The sequence below is a fragment of the Bufo gargarizans genome, chromosome 11 (genome assembly GCF_014858855.1).
Source record: "Bufo gargarizans isolate SCDJY-AF-19 chromosome 11, ASM1485885v1, whole genome shotgun sequence".
NCBI classification, from domain to species: Eukaryota; Metazoa; Chordata; class Amphibia; order Anura; family Bufonidae; genus Bufo; species Bufo gargarizans.
The window spans coordinates 64607269-64623495 of NC_058090.1; the positions used below are offsets into that span (position 1 = coordinate 64607269).

The 16227-nt window shown below is 44.7% G+C and overlaps 1 protein-coding gene across 1 annotated transcript in view; it reads right to left on the reverse strand.

Annotated features, from left to right (window-relative positions):
* Positions 1–5634: 5634 nt before the first annotated feature.
* The window catches only part of AKAP6 (A-kinase anchoring protein 6), a 378396-nt gene continuing 367803 nt past the window's right edge, over positions 5635–16227 (reverse strand). Inside the window, exon 14 of the mRNA XM_044271267.1 lies at positions 5635–7234. Within this exon, the coding sequence (XP_044127202.1) occupies positions 7196–7234 (39 nt within the window). The 3' untranslated portion in view covers positions 5635–7195. The remainder of the gene's footprint in view (positions 7235–16227) is intronic.

Consider the following 16227-nt stretch of genomic DNA (forward strand, 5'->3'; position numbering starts at 1 on the left):
CATTTTCTGAGTAAATAAAAAAGATCCCTCGGCAGAAGTGGTTATATGGCTGTAAAATAATAAAAGAACATATACTCGTTATTAGGGCTGTTTCACACGAGCGGATGCCGTGCGTGGCATCTGCTGCGTGAAAGAGTGCCAAGACCCGATGCAGACTGCAGAGGCACGGAGCATTATCAGTCCTGTTAATGCTCCGTGCCTCTGCAGTCTGCATCGGGTCTTGGCACTCTTTCACGGAGCGGATGCCACGCACGGCATCATCTCGTGTGAAACAGCCCTTAGTGTTGAGGGAAGTAAAGCATTCGAAGTGGAATTCAGTCCAAACTTTAGGAAAACTTAGATTCGAAAATAATGGGAATTTTCTTGCGCTTCTTGGTAACAAATCAGAATCTCCTAAAATGGCAGCTGCATGTGTTACAAAGCAAAACTGAGTGTAGAGGAGATAAGCGGGGGAACACAAGATCACCTATAATGCCATACAGCCAGCCAATCCAATCATTAATAGAAGAATATTGGAGAGTGCAGGGAGACTAATGCTGCATCATTTACTTATTCTGACATCAAGTGTAAACTAAGATATGTAATTCAGTACCAATAAGATGGAAGCCTTTATCATTCCACTGCCAGCATGCCAACCAATACCATCCAGCCTGCACCCCTTGGGGGAGGGGGGGGGGCAGGTCTTAATGATGACCATCCTCATCGTTTGTTGGCTTTACTTCTTTCAAATTATATTTCACAGTCTCCATGTCCTAGAAAAGTCAACAAGATGCAAAAAGAGGAGGAGATGGATGTTCCTTATGACATATTCTCATCAATATTAGATAATGTCGTAAAGGAGGAAAATCAGATAGCAGATGAAGGGCTCCCACCTTTAGGGCAGGAGAGCCCTGATGTTGGAGAAGTGGGCATGCCAGAGCAGGCAAGAACAGCAATAATGGGCATATTGTGCCCCCACCTAACCAGCCAAACCCCATACCAACAATAGCCCCTGTTTAAAGGTGCATTAAAGGGCATTAGCTGTCATGTGTCATATACCACTGAGACCAATGATTGGCTTCAGTGGTGTCTGGGGTAAACAGGCACATCAGTGCTGCAGTTGAAATCACAATAACTGCAACAAAGTGGGGAAGGGGGCCGTATTGGAACGTCAGTGCCGAAAACATCAGTGAGTAAAATATGTTCTTTTATTATTTTATGAACATTTCTGACTAAGGGGGAGAGGGCTTTATTTTTAAATAATTCAGACAACCCCTTTAACACAAAAAAATTATAGTGATACAGTTTTCCTATATAAATATATGGATACACACTCACCTAAAGAATTATTAGGAACACCTGTTCTATTTCTCATTAATGCGATTATCTAGTCAACCAATCACATGGCAGTTGCTTCAATGCATGTAGGGTTGTGGTCCTGGTCAAGACAATCTCGGTCTGAGTATTTCACAATCTGCTCAGTTACTGGGATTTTCACGCACAACCATTTCTAGGGTTTACAAAGAATGGTGTGAAAAGGGAACAACATCCAGTATGCAGCAGTCCTGTGGGCAAAAATGCCTTGTTGATGATAGAGGTCAGAGGAGAATGGGCCGACTGATTCAAGCTGATAGAAGAGCAACGTTGACTGAAATAACCACTCGTTACAACCGAGGTATGCAGCAAAGCATTTGCGTAGCCACAATACGCACAACCTTGAGGCGGATGGGCTACAACAGCAGAAGACCCCACCGGGTACCACTCATCTCCACTTCAAATAGGAAAAAGAGGCTACAATTTGCACAAGCTCACCAAAATTGGACTGTTGAAGACTGGAAAAATGGTTTCTTGAACATGACAATGAGTTCACTGTACTAAAATGGCCCCCACAGTCACCAGATCTCAAGTATCCTTGGGATGTGGTGAAACGGGAGCTTCGTGCCCTGGATGTGCATCCCTCAAATCTCTATCAACTGCAAGATGCTATCCTATCAATATGGGCCAACATTTCTAAAGAATGCTATCAGCACCTTGTTGAATCAATGTCACATAGAATTAAGGCAGTTCTGAAGGCAAAAGGGGGTCCAACACCGTATTAGTATGGTGTTCCTAATAATTCTTTAGGTGAGTGTATATTAATATTTTTTTTCTTTTTTTTTTTTAGAAAGCATGATCCCTACATTTAATTTCTACTAATGCCATCAAGTATGATACCCTTTAAAAGTAACCCTGAGATGCTAATATGAAAAACTTTTAGAACAGTTGTAAAAATGTTGTACAAGAACATAACTCAATTTTATATTAGAAATCTGTCAGCACAAGCTTTAAGTGACACCAGTTGTTACAAATGTGGGAAAGTGCCATTACTTTTCAATTTTAAGGCTGATAATATCCTATGATCACCTTGTAAGAAGTGATAAAAAAAGAGAGTTGTCTGCAATACTTTCATTGAACATTATATGGGCTGTCTGAATCTTAAAATAAAGTAGGCATAGAAGCTATTAGAATAATAAAAAATGAGTATGCTCGTCGTCTAGAAGCCCCTCCATTCAGCACCACCAGTCCAATCCTCCCCACCGCTGCAGCCATGACATTGTGTTCTTGGCTGGAATTATGAGGTGCTGGTATATCACATGTGACTGTTGCAGGCAGTCGATGGCCCTAGCACTAGACTGCTGAGGTCAACTGAATGGGAGCTAAGCAGCAGTAACCTAGGGTTTGGGGTGTAATAATTCTAAGGGTAGGCCATCAATAGCTATAGCGCTGGAAACCCCTTTAATTCTGCAGAGTATGATTAGCTGAAAGACTTTGTCCACTTTATTAACCTTAACAAAGTCACCAGTGATCCAGGAGTACATCTTTACTTATCAAACAGAGCCACACAGGGGATGATACTACTCAATAAGATTAAACAATAAACTCTTTAAATGGATAATCATATCAAGTGTGCTGTGCCAGAAAATTGAATTGATTTTGCCTGTTTTGTGGGTGAACTAGGCATTTGCAACAAATTTATGATGTATTTGCGCCATTTATGTGTGTTTTTTTGCCATGCCTCTATATTTACTATGGGGTGGTCAAATGTTTTGTGGACAGATCTACATTTTTACAGAAAAGTGAAGATAAAAAACATCCTGCACGATATGATAAGTAGATATGCGGATGTGCATGGCTACATGTATGCAAAAAAAAAAAAGAAAATAATGGATGCAAACATTATATATGGACTAAGCCCTCATTCTTATATGATGAAATCTGATACCACCAGCAAATATATTTTGGCGCTGGTAGGTGGGCACAGATGTGTTTTGACCAAAATATATTGGCTGAGGGTCTCATTTTTTTTTTTATATCAGAATGAGGGCTTTGACTTTGCCCACATATAATGTTTGAAGCTACATTTTTAGCCAGATTTATCACAGTGACTTCTTGCAAAAAGTCACAAAAAGTTGCAAGTTTACACTAGTTCCCAGGTGGTGCACAAATGGACAGAGCCTTAGAAACAAATATGACTAGACTTTAGGCTAAAGAATCCAAAGGTGTTTCATACAGCAAATGAAAAAAATGTATGTGCTACATTTTGTAAATTTGTCACAAAAAAATGGTTTCAAACCAAGCAGAGCAAAGAGAGCAAAAAGTTGCATATTGATATTGATGCATTACCTCCTAATGGAAGAATATATCAAGTGGGTAATATTTGAAGTCAGTTTTGCTCCAGTCTGCATTAGTGTACTTTGAACTAAATTTAACAAATGTCAAGTCTGTTAAATTTTATGCATCTTAAAAACATTGATGTAGACATCTAAGGCTACTTTCACACTTGCGAACGGATCCGATCATATTAATGCAGACGGAGGCTCCGTTCAGTACGGATCCGTCTGCATTAATAACTTAGAAAAATTTCTAAGTCTGAAAGTAGCCTGAGCGGATCCGTTCAGACTTTCAATGTAAAGTCAATGGGGGACGGATCCGCTTGAAGATTGAGCCATATGGTGTCATCTTCAAGCGGATCCGTTCCCATTGACTTACATTGTAAGTCTGAACGGATCCGCTCGCCTCCGCACGGCCAGGCGGACAGCTGAACGCTGCAAGCAGTGTTCAGCTGTCCGCCTGGCCGTGCGGAGGCGAGCGGAGCGGAGGCTGAACGCCGCCAGACTGATGCAGTCTGAGCGGATCCGCTCCATTCAGACTGCATCAGGGCTGGACGGAGGCGTTCGGGTCCGCTCGTGAGCTCCTTCAAACGGAGCTCACGAACGGACCTATGAACACTAGTGTGAAAGTAGCCTTACTCCAGCTTTTGTACTCCACCCCCTACTGGAGTGAGTTTGAAACTTTTTTGTGACTTTTTAAAAAGTGGTAGTAATAAGTTTGGAGTAAAACTAATTAACATAGCTAACCACTTACAAAACACTTAAAAAACTGGAGTAGTGTAAAAATGTTAAATGTCTCTTTTTGCAAGTATCCTCAAAAAGTTGCAAACACCTTAATTTGTGACTTTTTGAAGCCAGAATTCTGGATTACAGGGCAAAAAATGTTTGTGATACGTCAGGTAAAAACTTTTATTATAACTTAGCGGGAAATTTGTCAATCTGCTGCTCTGTTTTGTGGTGTAAAAATGTCGCAAGTGATGTAGCGTGCAACATTTTGGGCATTTTTTGTGACTTTTTATGATCGTCCCCACTTTCGAAAATAGAATAGTTTGTTAGGATTACAGAATAGAAAATATTTATGTCTGATTTCTGATATCCAGCTTTTTAAAAGTTGCATCTACCAGGCAACAACCTGACGTACTTTTATTGAAATTGGTGAAACAACATCATACTTGAGCCAAATTTAATAAAGCTGAGCATGATCTTCAAAAATTTGGCGAATGGAGCAAAGCAACTGCGGTCCCAAACACACCTACAATGATAAATTACCCCCTTAGGCCGCCTACACATATATCTGGCTATCTGGCTCAGTTCCTGCAGCATTCTGCCATTGTTATCCAATACATTACAGAACTGTAAGGGTTGCATAGCATCATAAATCAGTTAATGCTATGTGACCCCTAACAGTGCCAGGAGTTCAGAACGGGAGCTGCGATGCAGACTCGCAGCGTAACCAACGCTCGTCTGCATGAAGTAGAAAATGCCTGAGGGGAACTGGGTCAGAATTTATCTATGAGATCATTCTCATACATCTGATACATCAGTTGTGATGCCGTATGTTAAATAGCGGCGGACAATAAAACGCAGCATTCTCAGTTTTTCTGACCAGTGTTATCATTGTACAGACTCTGAATCTATGCACTGGAGTGCAGTGTACATATCAGTTGTGTCTGGATACAGCATAAAACAACTGGCCAGGCATACTAATACATGTATATGAACACCTAGCCTTAGTGTTTATAGTCACTATATATATAGGAAGTGTGTTGTGTACAAGATTTTTCCACAGCGATAGGATGTCAATACTGAACAGGCAATAAGCGACTAAGCCTACTTTCACACCAGCGTTTTTGCTTTATCTGTCATGGATCAGCAAAAATGCTTCCATTCTGATAATACAACCGTTTGCATCCGTTATGAACGGATCCAGTTGTATTAACTTTAAAATAGCCAAGACGGATCCGTCATGAACACTATTGAAAGTCAATGGGGGACATTGTTTTTTTTTACTGTTTCTGAGAAAAAGAATCCATCCCCATTGACTTACATTGTGTGTCAGGACGGATCAGTCTTGCTCCGCATCACATAGCGGACAGAAAAACGCTGCTTGCAACATTATTCTGTCCGCAATTGGGATGCACCAAATGTAACGGAATACATTGCGGTGCATTCCGTTTTGTTCAGTTCAGTTTTGTCCCCATTGACAATGAATGGGGATAAAACAGAAGCGTTTTCCCTCCGCTATTGAGATCCTATGACGGATTTTAATAGCGGAAAGGGAGAGTGCAATTTTAAAAGTAGCCTTATCTGGAACATAATGTAGGATCCCTATGGAGTTATAACGCTAATAAAGATGTGAAGGATTGATTTGAAAATTCCTCTAAAAAATGTAAAATGAGAAAATGGCTAAATTTGGCATTCAAAATATTTAACACACCTAAGTGAATCTGTAATGCTAAGGCCCTAGCATACTTTGTCATATATTAAGATAATCATAGGTACAGTATGAGTAATTGGTTATATTAGTTTATTTTCCAAGTCCCTTTTATTGCTTACCGTCACCTCTGAATATAAGCCACTGTAAATGAATGTCTTCTTTTAGTAAAGAGAACTGAATACTGCAATGAAAGATGCCCACTTAGGCAGGCAATGGATTAATCCAACACAGACCCTGCCATATTTCCTATCTTAGCCTCTGTTTTTGTAGGATGAGGAGACTGATGTGAGGTCTGCCTAGTGTGCACATCTTGAGATCACTTATAGCAATAGTATTCCAAAAGCAGCTGACTTCTGCACCATAGAACTGTCTGGATCCTATCCCACAGTTTCAGTGAAAACTTGTGTTTGTACTGGGGCTATGACTAGAGTGAACTTAATGGTCGGAAATGCATCAGTGCTTCTCTTCGTTTCATGTGGTACTGCATTTAGTACTGGAACATTTTTAACTGGATATAACAAAAAAAAATAAAAAATTGAAGTCAGTTGGTACATTTTCACCTTTGCATTTTCCACTATTTTAACCCCTTATGCACTTACATGCTAGGCTTTCTTAGTTCTCAAACTTTCATTTTTCTTTGTTCACATGCTTGTTTATTTGCTTTCTGGTCATACTAATTTTACCTTCCTAGATCCTCACAAACTACATTTCCTCGGTTATTATATGATAGGTAAAATGTTATCCCTTTAGAGTCTCACTCCATTTTACTATGTCCATCGTCAATAACACATTTTCATCTACTGCCTTCAAAACAAATAGTTTTAAAGCCCCAGGAGCCTGTATCTTTATATTAGCACCCAAGAGCCAACATTTCAGGCCTTTTCTGTCTTACCAAAAAATGCAAGGCTCATACTCAGTGTTGTTGGTGATTGCCAGGCATAGAACAATTTATCATCTATACCCTGTTTTATATCCAAGTAGTCAAAGGGTTTATACATTTTTAGTTTCTCACAAAAAGCAAGTTGATGAAATCCCAAGATGCTGTGCGAGAGGAAGCATAGATATGAGAGCAGTGCATACAACACTGCCACCATCACCCTCGTAAAGGATTTGCCCTAGCAAAGAGGATTTACAAGTCCTTGTTGGTTTTGAATCCATTCAATGGTCTCTGGAAAAAAAAAAAGGAGAAGATTATTTTACCTTCATTGTACCTCACAAATTAGAAAGACTGACATTTACAATGTACATACTGATAAAATCTATGAATTTGGTTCAAACAGGTATTTTACATTTATGTAAATGCAGGTTAGTCATTGTGCAGTATAATAAAAAGTTATGGATCTTGGGTTTCTTTCCACACTCCAAAGACATACTGATAGGGAATTTAGATTGTGAGTCTCACTGCAGCAGACAGTGTGTGAAGATAATGTCTGTAAAGCGATGCAGAAGATGTTGGTGCTATATGAGCAAATAAAATAATTAAAAAATAAATATACTTTGTGTAAAAGATTTCTGTTTGCTGTCAATGGAAAGGAACATTCTTCTTAACTTGCAAAGGTTGAAAACCCTTAGGCCTGATTCAGACAGTCATATTTTCCACCTGTGTATTATCTATATGAGCAACAAACTACACATAAACAGCACTTGGACATATACAAGTCAGAAGTGCACTTCCCAGATTCAATTTTCCACATGGATCGAGGGCATTATTCTAGTCTGTGTCTCACCGAACACAGACCTTGACCCCCTAGGAGACAATTGTGTAGTTACTAGGTCCATGCCCTAGGGGCCTAGGACATACAGACCTCATTGTGTGTTAAAAACTGGCGTGTGTTGCAGCCACAGAACAGACAATTTTTAATACAGCCATTTGCATTTGGCATGTGGATTTTCTGCTGCTGAGCAGTGGACAGACAATCGGTAGCATTTGCAGTAGCAGCAAAAAGGCTATATAAAAAATATGCATGGCTGAAAGGAAATTGACCTGTGGTGTTGATTTTACAGAAGATTTGTTGCAGATTTTGTCACAGATATCAAAACAGGTGGCAGTTTTTGCACAGCAATTTATGTCCCATGTAAGTACCTTTAGGCCTAATTCACACAGTGATTGTTTGCCAAAACCAGGAATGAGGTCTGCACAGAGACAAGGTATAATGGACAGATGTGCACCTGACTTGTGTTTTTGACTAACACCTGGATTTGGCTCACAATTACTGATGAAAATCAGTAACCAAACAACAGACCAAAACACTGATGTGAGAAATAGACCTTACTAACCTAAACCATTGGCATAGTACATTGTAAATTGTGAGGAATTTAATCACAACATTTTATGGCCACTGCCAGCAAACTCAGAAAACTGTTACAAGTCTTCCTTATCCGTTCTGGTTGATAGGATGCTAAGGCTATCCGTGGGTTCTTTACCAGAGCCTGCAGCAAGGCCAGATGGACTTGGCTGCTCGGGACCCAGTTTATGTCTGTGGAGTAAGTTAGCAGAAAACATGTGCAAGCTCACTAGAAGCAGACCTTTCAGAACTGCTGGGGTGTAGAGAATAGTAGAGAAGACATGCAGGGTCTAAACCCAGAGAGAGAGATAGTGCCAAAATAGTGAACAAGGGGTTAACCCAGAAACTAGCTGCAGTCCGAAAACAAGCAACAGTCAAATTGCCAGAAGTTCAAATAAAGTAGTAGTGAGTAGCACAGGGGCCAGTATACAACTAAATGGCAATTTACAGAGTTGCAGTCTGTGTTTCGGAGTGGCACTGAGGAAGGAGTCGTAGCCAACTCCGAAACGCGTTTGGTGAAAGAGGATCCCATGCAACCAAATCTACCATCGGAACATTGAAGCGCTTTAAATCTTCTGTAAAGAGAGGGATCGGTATCAACTATAATTGGCAGAAGAAAGCAAAGACAGACCGCCGAAGTAAAAGCTATCCTGCTGCCTGCTCTGCTTGATCTCAGTATCTGGCAGCAATCTTTACGCAAAAAAAATGTTTTAAGTTCGGCACCCCTGCAATTGATGACCGAGGATCCCCCGGACTTTACTTTGGAAGCTACATCACTGTTTGCAAGCGGAATACACGTGGGACGCCACGCTAACCGCAATACACCCAGCCTAACCGTGAGTAGTGAAACCAGCATTTAACTAATATATGCATAGAAAGTAAAAAACTTTGGAACTCCAATTATATTGAATATAAGCGAGAAACATTTTACCTCTATCCGACCACATTGGAATTTTTTCTATGAATTTTACTCTACATTTATAAATTACGGACTGTGCAATAGAGTTCAACCTTTCAGATTTGCTGTGTGAGCAATTTATTGCGGTTATATAGTTGAAAGACCCAATTCCGTTTATAATGTGCATTTTATCTGTGATGTTCATCTTGTCTTTGCTGCCCAAAGAAGCACAGGCCGGAGATTCTGCACTTTAGGAGCAGAAAAATAATCTTGTTTCCTATCTACAGCGCTTTAAGTCCTTCAGAAAATCTTTAAAGAACCTTGTCAGGCTTCATCTGCGGCATCCTCTTTGCTTCAGCTTCGCAAAAGTACATCTACTGTTAGACAGTACACCTTCACACTTTGCCTGCAGAACTGAACTAGAATAATGGGGTTCTGGTAGCTACCTTCTAGGAAGAACTTTCTTGTTATATTAAATCTGAGCTAGCTGAATGAGACTTGTGTGACAGCGGAGATTTATTTAGCTAACCATATTGTTACCAGCTTTCAGGAAAGGCAACAGGAAATCAATTGTACCTGTTGGATATTTCAGTTAGCTCCAAACTTTCAAATACCTCTTCAGTCTTCTGCATATGCCTCTCAAGAAGAACCTTTGCAAGTAGAAAGGCTCAAGCTCTCTGTAGAAGAGCATCAACATAGGCATAACAACAATTTGTATTTATACTGTCGGTGACATAGCAAACATATTCTGTGTATACACCTACGCTCACTGTGCCTGGCTGTATCACAGCAGTGCATGGAAGCTTTATATGCTGGTGTGAGATTTTGCTCGGTTAGCGCTGACATCAGAAAACAAAAGGGTAGTGTGGGAGAGACAGAGGGCAGGTCCTGACTCCCCTCAGGTAAAACAATGCCCTGATGACTCCATAAAGTACGTGGTCATGACATCAGAAACATTTTTAAATTTTTATTTTTTTTGGGGTCATGAGGAGAGATCCTGGGAGCATCAATTCTCCTGATCTCATTTGCATATTAATACATGACAATAAGAAGAGGTTGCATAAAGAAAGGGGTACTTTCACACTCTATGCCTGCTATATCCACTGCTGCTGACATGATTCCATGTGTCTAAGTCATTTGTGCTCACTGACTCTACTATGTTACCTGGCCATGACCAGCTCAATAAATAAACAGTCCTTTATCCTCTCAGTACTCTATGACTATTTAAGGACTCCTCCACCTCATCTCCTTGCCTGACCAACAGATTTTATTAGTTTCTGTAGTGTTTGGATCTGACTTGAATTACCTCTTAGTATTTCTTCTGCTTGCCTTTGATCTTGTATGATTTGATTATTGTATTGCATGACCTCTTTCAGCCCTGACCTTTTGCTAAATTGATTACAAATTCTGTCTCCTGATTCTGCAAGTATGATCTGGTTTCTACTTAGAAACATAGAAACATAGAATGTGTCGGCAGATAAGAACCATTTGGCCCATCTAGTCTGCCCAATATACTAAGTCCTATGGATAGCCCCTGGCCCTATCTTATATGAAGGATGGCCTTATGCCTATCCCATGCATGCTTAAACTCCTTCACTGTATTTGCAGCTACCACCTCTACAGGAAGGCTATTCCATGCATCCACTACTCTCTCAGTACAGTAATACTTCCTGATATTACTTTTAAACCTTTGCCCCGCTAATTTAAAACTATGTCCTCTTGTAGCAGTTTTTCTTCTTTTAAATATTCTCTCCTCTTTTACCTTGTTGATTCCCTTTATGTATTTAAAAGTTTCTATCATATCCCCTCTGTCTTGTCTTTCTTCCAAGCTATACATGTTAAGGTCCTTTAATCTTTCCTGGTAAGTTTTATCCTGCAATCCATGTACCAGTTTAGTAGCTCTTCTCTGAACTCTCTCCAAAGTATCAATATCCTTCTGGAGATATGGTCTCCAGTACTGAGCACAATACTCCAAATGAGGTCTCACTAGTGCTCTGTAGAGCGGCATGAGCAGCTCCCTCTTTCTACTAGTAATGCCTCTCCCTATACACCCAAGCATTCTGCTAGCATTTCCTGCTGCTCTATGACATTGTCTGCCTACCTTTAAGTCTTCTGAAATAATGACCCCTAAATCCCTTTCCTCAGATACTGAGGTTAGGACTGTATCACAGATTTTATATTCTGCTCTTGGATTTTTACGCCCCAGGTGCATTATTTTGCACTTATCCACATTAAATTTTATATCAAGACACGGAGGCTCCTATTGCTTAACCCTTTCTTTACTGTCACACAATAGCAGCAAAGAATTCAACAAGAAAATCAACCAATGGGCACACGGCCCTCCCCTTTAGTCCTAGTATAAAGGGAACACCCCTTCCGTCTGACTTCCTCTTTCTTTGCTGCTGCACACAAAGTTAAGTACCCCACCTCCCTGCCTGCAGGGCTGGTGGTTTTTATTATCGCATTATCGTTTGGTCCTTTTTCGTCTATATTATATTTTGTGTTATGGTTGCTTTGGGGTGACGTTTTTTCCCCTTATTAGGTGAAAGGGTGTCTGTTTGCCCCTCTGTCGATTGATCCTTTTTCCCTTGCGGTCCGGTTACCGCTTCTGCCTCTACCCTCTTACCTCTGGTAGTTGTTCTGTTTCCCCCTGCTCCTTTTCCCTCTTCTACCTGTTTGGGGCCGGAGTTCGGGGGTTCTCTTATTCGCGTCTGCGTCTTTCGCTGCGCGCCGGGTACCCGAGATCTCGCTCTTCTCGCGGGATCTCGGGTGCTTTTCTCTCCGCTTCCCGCTTGCGCTCCTGCGTGCGAATTTTTCTTCCCGCGCGCAAATTTTCCTCCTGCGCGCAAATTTCCTCCTGCGCGCGAATTTTCGCGAGTCCGCGCGAGATTTCGGCCGCCATCTTGAGTGACGCACCGCTATCGGTGTCAGTTCTCTCCGGCGGCAGCTGCGGACGGCGGCCCCTCTCTACACAGGGTGACTTACTCTATATGGAGTGCTAGTTTTACTTATTATCTTTTACTTGCTTCAGGGTCTGATTAGGTCTATTTTGGGGCATAATATACTCGGCACAATGTCTTTACACAATGCCGCCCCTTCAGCCCAGGGGACCCCTTCCCTTGGGGGCTCTCTCCTGTCCCCTCAGAATTTGGGGATCATCCCACGCTCAGGGAGCGCTACTCCTGCTCCGCAGGATGCACAGGCCTTGTCCCTGCAACAATCGATTTCTGAGGCCATCGCCTCGGCCATGGGGTCCATGTCCTCTGTCCTGCAACACTCTATTTCTTTAGCACTTAGCACCAATGCCTTAACCACGGTATCCCCTGACAATGCTCCTATCCCAGCCCCTGATGCCTCCAGAAATAATGTGACTGATGGCCTTGTTCCATCCAATGACGGCGCGCTTCGGCCGCGCAAAAGAGCCTGTCCGCGCCAGGCAGAACGAGCACGGCATTGGAAGTCTGCCCGGTCTCAACCCGAGCTGGATTCTGATTCTAATAGGGAATCTGATGAGGAGGCTTTGCTCGAATCCTATGACGATATCGAGGATTTGGACATTGATGGGTCCCCCATCCAGGGGACGTCCGTCTCTTTTTCTTCATTACCCCGGCGACCGGAGGGGGTCGATCCGGCGGTCCCTGACCCTTCCGTCTCCCTTGTGGATCCGACGGGGGTCCCGTTATTTGACCCAGATTCCCTGCATCACCCCAGGTCCGCGGAGTGGCTTCCCGCCCCTCACGTGTCTGATTATCTGGAGTCCATGGTCCGTAAGCCCCTTAGCAAGGAGACACGGAATAAATTACGGGCAGAATGCCCCCGTCCGGCGGTACCTAATAAGGTTTGCGAAACTCCGGTCGTGGACCCAAAGATGGTCCAGTTCCTGTCCAAGACAGGGTTTAGTCCAAAGAGAGGCCTGGACTCGGCTCTCAAGGCTTGTCAGGACAAGCTGCTGGACATTATGGGGCCCCTTACGAAGATCTTTGATCTGGCAGAGTCTGCCAAGGCAGAGGGTCAAATGGTCGACCCGGAGGAGCTCCGTGGTTGGGCGCAGAGAGCCATTTGCATGGCAGGTAATGCAAACACCTCTTTAAGCATTGAGAGACGCAAAGCCATTTTGCTGAAAATAGAGCCGAAACTGACGAATATGGCTCTGTCAGAGTCGGGTAAGGATGCCCAAGGGTTCCTCTTTGGGGATCCCTTCATTAAGGAGCTGGGGAAGTTTGTGGGGACATTTACCGCCCTGGATAAAGCCCAGGCATCGATGCGTAGAGTGTTTAGTAGTAGGGTTTCCGCTAGGGCCGGCAGTATTAGGGGCCGTCTGTCCGGCCGCTCCTCATTCCAGACCCGTGGTTCGGGCCGAGGCTCCTTCACGTCCTACCGCCAGCCCGCCCATGAGCAGCGGAACCAACCGTCCTTCTTCCCTTCCCGTGGTGCTCCCGGACGTGGAAGACCTTACAGAGGAAACCAGACTCACAGACGCCCATATGGTAAGTTTACCTCCTCTTCTCCCTTTTTCGGAAAGTTATGTAGGGGGCAGACTCCGACATTTTTTGCATGCATGGATGTTCATTACCAGCGATCCCTGGGTGTTGGCCACGGTCCAGGGGTTTCATATAGAACTGGTCAATCGCCCGGTGGTCCCGCCCCCTCTTCCCCCCTCTTTTCGGTCTCGGTTGTCTCAAAACCTCGTAGACACCGAATTGCGGACGTTACACCTCAAGGGTGCTGTGGAACGGGCACCCCCGCTCGATCAGGGCGGAGTGGTCAGCAGTATATTCCTGGTGGAGAAGAAGGGCGGTCAGTTCCGTCCCGTCATCAACCTCAAGGCCCTCAATGTCTTCGTCAGGTACAGGCATTTCAAAATGGAGGGCATCCATCTCCTCAGGGACATGCTACTGCCCGGGGACTGGATGGCCAAACTGGACCTCAAGGATGCCTACTTGACGGTTCCTATAGCGCGTCCCTCCAGGGATCTTCTTCGCTTCCACTGGCAGGGGGCGTTGTGGCGCTTCACTTGTCTCCCCTTCGGACTTTCGTCCGCCCCCTGGTGCTTCACCAAACTGTTGCGTCCGGTGGTGGCGTGGCTTCGTTGTCGAGGGGTGAGATTGATAATATATCTGGACGATATTTTGATCATGGCCGAGGACCGTTCCTCCTTGCTGTCCCACATTCGGGTGTCGGTTCACCTCCTCTCCGCCCTGGGGTTCATAATCAACCGGGAGAAGTCGTGTCTGGTTCCTGCTCAGTCCATGGAGTTTTTGGGGTTCCGGGTGGACTCCCTGTCCTTGTCTCTCAGTCTACCTCCGACGAAGGTTCGTGCGATTCGCAAGGAGCTGCGTCACACCCTATCTCTGTCGCAGGTTTCCCTGCGTCATTTGGCCAGAGTGATAGGTCTCCTATCTTCTTCCATTCAGGCTATCTTTCCGGCCCCTCTTCATTATCGGGCCCTCCAGCGTCTCAAGATTGCTCATCTGCAGGCCGGTGCTTCTTATGCGGATCTGGTCTCTTTGGATCCGGAGACCAGGGACGAGCTGGAATGGTGGATTGCCAATCTTTCTGCCTGGAACGGCAGGGCCCTGTTTGGCCCGCAGCCGGATGTTGTGATAGAGTCCGACGCCAGCCTTCACGGTTGGGGCGCCCATTGCGAGGGTGTGTCCACGGGAGGTCCTTGGTCCACTGCGGAGTCCCACTTGCACATCAATGCCCTGGAGCTCCTGGCGGGTTCTTTCGCGATTCGCAGCTTCACCTGCGGGAGGGCCAGGGCGTGTATTCGCCTCCGTATGGACAACATCTCGGCCGTCCGTTACATCAATGCCATGGGGGGGACCCGCTCGAGGATGTTGACGCACCTGGCCAGGGACTTTTGGGATTATTGTCTGTCCCGCGATGTGTCGGTGGTGGCGGAGTATCTTCCGGGATTGCACAACACGCTGGCCGATTGGAATTCGAGCTACATCTCGGATTCGAGCGACTGGAGATTGGATGTGGTGGTTTTCTCTTCCATCGAATCTCGTTGGGGCCCGTTTTTTCGATAGACCTTTTCGCTTCACGCTGGAACGCCCAACTCCCCAGATACTTCAGCTGGAGACCGGACCCGGCCGCGGAGGCGGTGGATGCTCTTCTTCAACCGTGGTCGGAGGGGGTGTTGTATGCCTTCCCACCATTTTCACTGATTCCCCGGATTTTGGCCAAGATCCGCCTGCAAGCCTCGGAGATGATGTTGATCCTCCCCTTCTGGGGCACTCAGTCGTGGTTCCCTCAGCTGTTGGACCTTCTGGTGGAGGTTCCCCTTCTACTCCCGTCCCGTTCGTCGCTGCTGCTGGACCCTCGGAACCTGCCTCATCCGCTGATACTGGACGGGTCCCTTCGGCTGCTGGCCTGCAGAGTGTCGGGCTGTCGTGGCAGGCCGAGGGACTTTCGGAGACGGCTTTTTTCCTGTTGGAGAGTGCGTGGGCCCCGGGTACCAGAAGAGCCTACAGGGCAGCTTGGAGATCTTGGACTGGTTGGTGCCTCCTTCGGCACGTGGATCCCACTACGGCCTCTGTGGGCGAAATAGTTCAGTTCCTTAGTTCCCTTTTTGAGGACGGGAAAGCCTATCGTACTATAAACGTGTTTCGGTCGGCTATTTCATCGGGGCATCTGGGTTTTGACGGTTGTCCTGCTGGTCGTCATCCTCTGGTGTGCCGTTTGCTTAGGGGTTCTCGCTTTGCGAGGCCTCCTAGACCTCGTTTTTCTAGTTCTTGGGACGTTTCTTCCGTTTTATCTTTCCTTTCGGCCTGGCACTCCAATGAGGACTTGTCCCTTCGCCAGCTGTCGGCTAAATTGGTTACCCTTTTTTGCCTGGTCTCTTGTAAGAGGGTGTCTGATGTTCGGGCTTTGGATCACGACGCCCGGTCTTTCACTCCGGAGGGCGTCACGTTCAACATTTCTCGGCGTACTAAGACTAACATTACGTCGGTTTCTTACCCCGCTTTTCCT